The 9,762-nt window shown below is 41.3% G+C and overlaps 1 protein-coding gene across 12 annotated transcripts in view; it reads right to left on the minus strand.

Moving 5' to 3' along the window:
* ERC2 (ELKS/RAB6-interacting/CAST family member 2) overlaps nucleotides 1-9,762 on the minus strand; it is an 861,660-nt gene that overhangs the window by 348,870 nt on the left and 503,028 nt on the right. For all 12 annotated transcript variants that reach the window (XM_015571179.1, XM_015571181.1, XM_015571167.1 and 9 more), the window contains one exon: nucleotides 5,863-6,023. In XM_015571179.1, the coding sequence (XP_015426665.1) occupies nucleotides 5,863-6,023 (161 nt within the window). The remainder of the gene's footprint in view (nucleotides 1-5,862; nucleotides 6,024-9,762) is intronic.

The following is a 9,762-nucleotide window of genomic DNA, read 5'->3' on the forward strand; positions in this document are numbered from 1 at the left end:
TTAAAAATAACTTTCTCATATATGTGTAATTTCATTCAGTCCCCATAATATCTCTGTAAGTTGGTATATCCTTCTAGCAACTAAGTTTATCAATTTTAAGTAATGGTTGCCTTCAAAACTCCTCTCCCAGGCTCCATTTATCCTGTGTAAATTGCCAGGCACTTAGGATTCCTCCCTGAAGAAATGTGATTTGTCTTTTCTCATGTTGGCATGAAGTAAAGAATAAATTGATTATATTATTTTCTGCACCCTGTGTCTCCTTTGAAGGGTACTTACCTAATGAGTGGGTCTCTCAAAAAGGATCCTAGATCAAAGCAGCCAAAGGATCATGCCTTACCTCACTGTAAACTTCTTAAAATAGCTCAATGTATACAAAGGCTTTTGAGGCTATCTGGAGAAGATGTCTAAAATGCAACAATATCCAGTATATTAAGATGAATCTCACAACATCATCAGATAAGTCAAAAATGTAGAGGTCCCCTTAAAACCTTTCTATAACATAAACACAAGAAACCACCAAAAAATCTAAAATACACACTTTGAATTATGTAACTATTAACCATCTCTCAAAACCCTTATTCACTCAGTATTTATTACTAAATGGAACATATCAGTTAGCTTGCCTGTCTGCCTATTAAATTACTGTGCAAGTTTAAACTGTGCAAGCAAATGCACACAGATTGTAAGTACTGTATCTCATGGCCTTCAGCTCCTTTTAGCCACAGATATCAAATTCACCTGCCAGAAATTAAGTAATCGAGCTTTGGTTACTGGAATGTAAGCTTATTAACCAGCATTAATAAAACCAAACATAGAGAATGATGTTCTTAATATTATTTTAATAAAATCCCCTTTAAATAGGAGCAAATGTAACAAAGCTGAACCACTATGAAATGTTTTAGGAAGAGGTTTTAGATATTTTTGAAGTAAAAGAATAATCTTATACCCAAGGGAAAGTGAATATTATGTAGGTTTTAGATATTTTTGAAGTAGAAGAATAATCTTATACACAAGGGAAAGCCAATATTATGTTCTTCTATGGCTGGAAACTGTTAGTACCTCCCAGTGTGAGAATAATGACCAGCAATTAGAATGCCAACCACTAAAGACCAAACTGAAGAAAGAGGTGTTGGGGGAAGAACCCTAGTTGAAACACAGGCAAAGACCCTCCCTCGTCGTCAGTTCCCAAAAGGGTTCTCAGGCCGTAGGAGGGCACACTGCATTTTCCATGTCCCTCTCTACCCCAAATAACCATGAGGCACCTTACCTTTGGAAATAGCTTGCTAAGTGGGATTCCAAACTTCTTTGGTTATACAAGAATCTACTTTATTCATCTATTAATTTCTTTCAGGTATTTGTCTGTTCATTTTCTTCAGTCATTTTACTAAAATGTGAACTGGATAAGGTCATGGATTTGTCTCTTTGTTCACTTAGAACCATGCCTACCACATGGTAAGAGCTCAATGAATATTTATGAGTTTTTGAACTAATTTGTCCTTTTATTCCTCAAACACTTATTCGATCCTTACCACATAACAAGTTCTAGATATCCAATATTAAAAGGGAATTCCACTGCAAATAAAACAAAACTAACTCATGAGAAATCTTTAAATTAGAGGAATGCAGTAATATTTCCTAACTTTAAATTCAGTCTAAATTTAAACTAAGAAGAGGATAATTCCCTGCCCTGCCAAAGCAGAATGGCAGGGAAAATGTACACTGTCTGGCACTTGTCCCAAAATGATATAACACAAAACTCTGGGTAAAAATGAAACAACTGGGCCCTGGCCAGTTTGCTTGGTGGTTAGAGCATTGGCCTACACACTGAAGAGTCACAGGTTCGATTCCCAGTCAAGGACACATACCTGGGTGGCAGATTTGATTCCCTGAGCCCTGACCAGGGTGTGTGGAGAGACAACCAATAGATGTGTCTCTCTCACATTGATGTCTCTCTCTCCCCTCCCCCTCTCTCTCATACTCACCCTCTCATTCTCTCTTAAAAATCAATGGAGGGAACTATCTTTGGGTGAGAATTAACAAAAAATAAAAATAAGAGGAAACGGTTGTGGGTGTAGCTATCAAAAGGTGGCATGAGGGGTCTTTATAATGATGGAACCATATTGTGTCTTGACTATGATGGTGGTTACACACATCTATACATGAGTTGAAATTGATATGTCTCAATTTCACACCCACTCACACATAAATGAGTGCATGTAAAACTGAATAAATCTGAATTAAAGTTGATGACTGAACCAATATCAATTTCCTGCTGTGACACTGTGCTATAATTATGCAAGAGGTTACCATTGAGGGAAATGTTGGAGATGTACAAGAGCCCTCTTTCTACTGTTTCTTGTAACTGCATATCAAGCTATAATTATTTTAAAAGAAATGAAATTAAAGAGCAGAATGCTTATCAAAACATTCTTTATATTACCAAAACATTGGCACCAAGATTCCAATAAAGGAGCGAACCTATATGACAATATATTGAGTAATTACAAATGGAATTCTATGCTTGTGACAGGGAGAGTATTCCCCATTCAGTAAACAAAAGAAGCAGGATTTACAAACTATAAAAATATGATCTACTTTTGTTAAAAAGTAAAGAGTATTTGTAAAGGTATATACCAAAATGTCACCAGTGTGACATTTAATTTTGCTTCTTCATATTTCTTTTTCTTTTCTAAAATAAACACTGTTACTCAAACAAATATCTAAACTGCTTTCTATCCTCTGGGTGAGGTTCAGATAGAGTCTGTGGAGCTCTAGAACAAAAACCAAGACAAGTAGAAAGGCTACATGGAAAGCCATTCTAGTTCCACATGAGAATGAATGAGCTACCTGCAAGAGTCATGGGCATGACCCTCACATTATGACCCCATGACTTCCATTGTGAATGCTGTTTCCCAGGACCTGGGAATCCCTATCTGTAATTAAATGGATGGGAGTCTGGCTTATGCAGACTGGGATGCTGGACCAGCTGCTTTCCAATTCTAAAACTTGGTGCCATTTTATTTTGCAATGGATTTAACAGACACCACCTTTCATTCCAAAAGCCCCTTTTACATTTCAAAGCATTTTCACATATGCTGGCTTATATTAATTTCAGTTTAGTACTTTTTTAAAAAAAATCCCTACAACAATTCTATAGAGTAGACACTATTATCACCTTCACGTTGCTGAAGGGAAAACAGAAGCAACCAGACAGTAATCTCCTGTTAGGGGTGAGGGATGATATTATATCTCCCGACTCTTGGCTTAGGGCTCCAGCTCTTTCCTCTAACACCACACAGCCACTCCCTTCCCACCAGGGATTGGAAACTGGGTGGACTTGGCCGAAAGTTGCCTGCATGTTGCCTGCCAATTGAAAGAAAATCAACATTGCCTGGCACAGAGTGAGAGTAATTCTGCCAATGATATACACATATGACTGTTCCCACATACTTAGGTTGACTGGGTTAATGTCGAGTAACCAATATGGCAACTCAGCTTAATAATCAAGAACAATCACACCAGTTGGAGGACTCGAACAGCCCAGGAGGTTGATGAATCTAGTTGCTGTTCTCAGTCAATACAATTGCCCTGTACCTTTGTCCCCACAGTCCCAGAACGGAGCCGTAAGTGGGGTTCTGGGCCGGTTAAATAATCAATGGGGTTCATATTGAGCTTAGTGAAGCGGGGCTTTGTTACTTTTACCAAAGGAATTAACAGAGGAATTTTGTATTTATTTTGTAGTGGTAGCAGATTAAGCACTTCAGAAATAATGTGGCAATTCACCAAAAGAGGTCTTAGTTAGGTGCTATCTGAAATCATGAAATTAAGTGGGAAAACATACACATGGAAAAGGTTTATATGTTTTAGAAAAATAAATCCAAATTTTAGATAAATGATACTCTTCACAAAGTATACTAAACGCATGATATATTTTCATTGGCTGGTAGCACCATTTACACTCATATATTCTGTTCCATGTGCCAAGCCCTCCTCTGAGGACCCCTGCTCAGAACCACCCCAGGGAAGTGGTTACAGGAGGGAACTGCAGGATCAGTGACGGTCAGGTCACTTCCCTTAAGTCACCAGCCACCAGGCAGAAGCAATAGGATTTCTAGGTCTGATGACTCCCAAACCAGCATGCTTCACCATTATTTGTTCTCTCAAAATGTTGAAAGAATATGCTCTTTTTATGAAAAGGAAGGAATGGAAATTTCCATAAAATGGCATAATAAATCACTCCAGGAGATAGAGAGTTAACTTGGAAGCAATAAGAGAAACTAGGCTGCACACCAGGAGGCAGAAGTGAACAGATGAATGGAAAAGAATAAAGGCTGATGAAATCAATGTGCTGGTAGTGAATAGATTATTGATCAAGGCGCTTGAAACACTATGCTTCTAAGTTACATAAAATCGAGTCTCCGCATTCAACCTACTAACTTATTCAACAAACAAGCACTGGGCACCTACCACATGCCAGGCACAGTTCTAGGCAGGGTGATCACCACACTGACTCAAACAGAAGTTCTGGGTGGTGCTAACATGACTTCTTGAGAAAATGAGGTTATAGAAAGAAAGCTTGAGATAGAAGGTTTTGGTTTTAATCCTGGCCAGATGGACTTAAGCAAATTACTTGAAAGCTTTCTGAGTTTCAGTTCCCCCACCTCTAAACGGAGGATAAAAATATCTGTTTTCATTATATCATCTTTTATTAGGAAACATTTGAGTTTATAGGTGAGAAAAAACTACTTATTCTTTGGTCTTAGAGAAACGGAGGTAGTTGATGAGAAATAAAATTTTTGTCCTCATTATTAAATCTTTCAAAATGTTTCACTCCACATTTTCCATGATCTAAGCTCTCAGGTCTAATGCTAACCATGTGTAAGGCTTGTGGGGTCAGGAGAAGGTCATTCTTCCATACCTAGCCACCAATTTCAAAGTCTATGTTACAGGCTTAAGATGTCATTGTTACGTACATTTCCCCTGATTGTGGAAGGAAGGTGGATTGAAATTATTTCTCGTGATTATTTCATTTTAAAACTTATATAGAGACATGTTGCTTCTTATCTGCTTCTTTAGAAACAGATCCATAGCAATTGATTATTTCTAATATCTTTGAGTAATTTTCTGGGCTATGTTCTTCCATAATGATATTATTTCATTGTGAGGGCAAAATAAGACCTAGGTGGAAATGGATGTGCTACAGGCCCACAGGAATGACCACTACCCAGCATGCAGCCGTACTTTACTGATTAAATCAAAGAAAAGAGATTGGATCCAGTCTCCCCCCTTACCTAACCTTCCCCAGAAGGGGTGGGGGTGCGGTAGGGTTTCCAAGCCTGTTTTTATCAGCTCAGCAAATCAGCGGCCTGCTTTCTAAACAAAGAGGTGCCAACCTTGAGACTCTATGAAAGCCAGCACAAGCCAGGCATTGTACACAAGTGAAAAGAATATAATTAGCAAAGTTATAGTCACAATTAGGAAATACCTCCTCAGAGAAGTTTCCACTTAACTCGGTGCCCTGCTCAAATTACTATTGTGCTTAATGAGCCTTGGTCTCTGGGCCAGTTCAGACCTTTGTGACAGACCTAAGAATGCCATCCATGAAACAGAAATACAAAATCTAATGCTCAATGCTTTGTTCCGAATCACAGATGTGAAAAATATGCAAAATGGATCATGGGAAGCTATAGTTAAAAAAAAAAAAAAAAAAAAGAAAAGAAGTGTAGTCCTGGAAATGACTAGTCAGGTGTTAGCTAAATTATTCTTTCTTCAAGCTCTTTCTTCACCTCCTCCAGCCTTCCCTTCCCCATCCCTAAAGAGAGATCAGAAAAGAGAGACCAGGAAACAAAAATGGGTACTCACTTCATCTCCAGGATCTCCTCCAGCTGTTTCCTTCTCTCTATTCGGAGGTTGGCCAAGTGCGCTTCCTTTTCAGCCAGGGACTGCTGTGTGGAGGCCAGGCGTGCCTTGGTGGCGTCCAGCTCCTGTCTGGTCTTCTCCAGGGCGTTCATCAGCTCCTCTATCTGAAAGGCACATGCAACGGGCTGTTACTGCTCCTTCATTCAAGCACAAGGCCTTGCTTGCCAGCCTGTGTTCAGAAACAGACACAAAGGAGTCAGAGCCATCCTTGAACGGGACACTGCACCTTGTTTCCTTTGTCCCTGGTTAAACACAAATGCTTCAAACACCGACATGTTCAAATTTCTCCAAGATCCTCATTCAACTGGAGTGTCAAACAACCTTCATAGAAACCCGTTGATACATTTATTGGAAGTGGAAGTGACCCAATTTCAACGGTGTCTGGCAAAAATCTCAGATATTGCCTCCCAGTGGGTGGAAGGCAACATTCAAAATGCACTGTGCCTGGCACAATACACTTCTGTGTGTAGGCCCCAGAGGATTCTGACAGCAAGTTAATCTCCGTGTTTCAGATGCATTCATGTTTGAACCTATCAAAGTCTTGTTTGGCAAAACTGACCTGATGTCCAAGGGGCCTCACCTCACCTCCCAGGCTCACAGTCAGGAAGCAAGATTTGGCCAAAGGTAAACAGAATTCCAGCCACAAAAGGTTCAAGTTTGGTTGGCCCCTGAAGTCTGAGAGGGCTCTAAATTTGAAATAAATGACATGTAACTTTTATAGGGTGCTAATACACCATAGAAATAAGCCAGACTATCTAATAGCCAGGGTTTCCAGCCAGGTCCCACCAAAACTGGACCAAGAAGCCCCAAAATAAGGCCTCATCCTCCCAAACCACTGGGGGCTTTTAAACGCCGATGCACAGGAAACAGGGCTGGTGTGTATAGCTCTGGCCCGGGAACTTCCGTGGAGAAGCTGGTGGCATGCCATCCCTTGCACAGATGCAAGGGATTTAAAACTATGGACGTTCCAGGAAATTTCTAGATTCCAGATCTGATGCTTGGGTTTCTAAGCCACCCCTTTCAGCTAAACTTGGCAAAATGGGACCATCCATCACTAAAGGCAAAGGAACACACTTCAGAATGTGTCAGTGACATGTTAAGTTCCAATTCATAAGACTTTCTACATAATTTCTGCTGCTTTACATAGAATTTATTCAGAATGAGCCTTATAGCTTACATCCAAGGTAAATTACAGGCTTTTAAGATTATCAAACTCTCCATTTTGCCCTGATAAAATGAGGGAACTTGATGACCATGTAATGTAACTCGTAGCAAAACCCAAAACAGTTTAAAAAGCAACGAATACAAAGGTTACCCTATTAAAGTCTCAGAACCACACCTGCTTAATTGGAGAATAACAAGCATTATTCTTTAACTTTACAAATATACAAAAATTGAAACAACCACAAAATTGTTTAGTTTCTCACACAAATTCAGAGAATGCCATACATATGACCAGAAGCCCTTCTACAAAGCAATACTGGGTGAGGCTGAAGCAGAGATTTTATTTTTCTTCCTTCCCTCCTGTGTTGATGCATTCAATGGCTGTGTAAAGAGATCAGGAGGCGTCCAAACAGCGGCTCAGGGAGACGCTGAACTCACCTCCTCCAACAAATACATTGAATGGACCTGCAGACAGAGCAATTCCACCTGAAGAAGAACTGGGGGCTGGCTGAACAGTGTCTGCACGAGAAATGACAGAGAGACCACATAGAAACAGGCAGGAGAGCTGTGGGAACCCACACCCACAAGTCAACCTGCAATAGGGGTGCAGCACTGAGGAGCCTCCTGCAGACACACAGGCCCTAGGGTATAGCACAAAAGCAGTCATTTAAAGGGCATCTAGCCTAAATGGGAAAGAAATCAATCAGCTGCTTAACTCTAGAGCAGCGGTTCTCAACCTTCCTAATGCCGCGACCCCTTTGGCAGTTGAACGACTCTTTCACAGGGGTAGCCTAAGACCATCCTGCATCTCAGATATTTACATTGCGCTTCATAACAGTGTGTTTTCCGATGGTCTTAGGCGACCCCTGTGAAAGGGTCATTCGACTCCCAAAGGGGTCTCGACCCACAGGTTGAGAACCGCTGCTCTAGAGCATCTGCCAATTTGGGGTGGGGAGGCGGGAACTCTCTCTGGGTTGGAGGATCCAGGCAGCACGTTTGCTGTGTTCCCCCACCACCTTGAGTGCACAGGCAGGAGGTCAATCAGGAGCTCTAGCCAGTTGGCCAAGGCCACCCTAGTCCCTAGTGCACCCCAGGCTCTAGGCTCCAGGTCCCAGGCCCACACCGGCTATACCAGTTGCCCTTGGGCTCCAGCCATAGCTTCTGTCCCCTCCCCCAGCCCATGCTAGCTTCATCTTCAGCTCCTGGCCAGTGCCTCTGACCTCCAGGACTCTCCACAGCCTGCCCCAACTACAGCTTCCACCTCACCTGCCAAGACAGGCTCTGTTATGGCTCATCCCTGGAAACCCTTGGGGCTCACCTGTTCTAGCTACAGTTTCAGGCCCTGGCACAGCTTGTCCTAGGAATTACCATGGCCCATGCCCACACCAGCTACAGATCCAGCCATCTGGCCAGACACCTGGCACACTCACTCTAGAAAGGGGACGCTCCTACACAAGGCCATCCTTCAAGTCCAAGAGAGGCTGCTATTTTCACCGATTTCATAGATTAAAACTCAGAGAAATGACCGAAGTGGGAGACATAAGAATATGTTCCTAACAAAAGAACAGAACAAAATTCCAGAAAAAAACCTAAATGAAAGAGACAAGATTACAAACCTAAATGTAATCTACCAGATAACAAATTCAAAACACTGGTGACAAAGATGCTCAACAAACTCAGAAGGGCAGATGAATTTAGCAAGAACCTCAAGAAAGGGACAGAAAATATAAAAAAAGAACCAACCAGAACTGATGACTACAATAACTAAAATGAAAAATATATTAGAGAAAATCAACAAAAGATTAGATAATACAGAAGGCCAAATCAACAACCTGACAAACAGGTAGTGGAAATCACAGAATGGGAACAAAGAAAAGAAAAGAAAGAAAAAAGAAAAGGAAAGGAAAGAGGAGGAAGAGGAGGAGGAGGGAGAGGAGGAGGAGGAGAAATAATGAGGTCCTGGCTGATTTGGCTCAGTGGATAGAGCATCGACCTGGGACCAAAGGGTCCTGGGTTCGATTCCAGTCAAGGGCACATGCTTTGGTTGCAGGCTCTTACCTCGCCTGGGTCCTGGCTAGGGCTCCTACAGGAGGCAACCAATTGATGTGTTTCTCCACATCAATGTTTCTCTGTCTTTCCCTCTCTCTTCCAATCTCCCTAAAAAGCAATGGAAAAATATCCTCGGATGAGTATTTAAAAAAAAAAGAAAAATAAATAAAGAAATGATAGTAAGTTTAAGGAACCTGTGAAACAACATCAACCATACCAACATTTGCATCATAGTGGTCCCAGAAAGAGAAGAGAGAAGAAAAAAGGTCAGAGAACCTATTTGAAGAAAAATGTTTGAAACCTTCTCTAACCTGGTGAAGGAAACAGACATCCAAGTCCAGGAAGTGCCGAGAGTCCCCTAGGTGTTAAACCCAGAAAGGCCCACACCAATACATATCATAATTAAAATACCAAGTGTCCCTGGCTGGGTAGCTGCATTGGTTAGAGCATTATTCTGATACTCCAAGGTTGCAGGTTCAATCTCTGGTCAGGACACACACAGAAGAAGCAACCAATGAATGCATATATAAGTGGAACAACAAACTGATGTCTCTCTCACTCTCCCCGTCTCTCTAAAATCCTATTTAATAAAAGCCTAATATGCAAATTGACCAAATGGCAGAATGACCA

This window comes from Myotis davidii, unplaced genomic scaffold, assembly GCF_000327345.1.
Source record: "Myotis davidii unplaced genomic scaffold, ASM32734v1 scaffold111, whole genome shotgun sequence".
Classification (NCBI taxonomy): Eukaryota; Metazoa; Chordata; class Mammalia; order Chiroptera; family Vespertilionidae; genus Myotis; species Myotis davidii.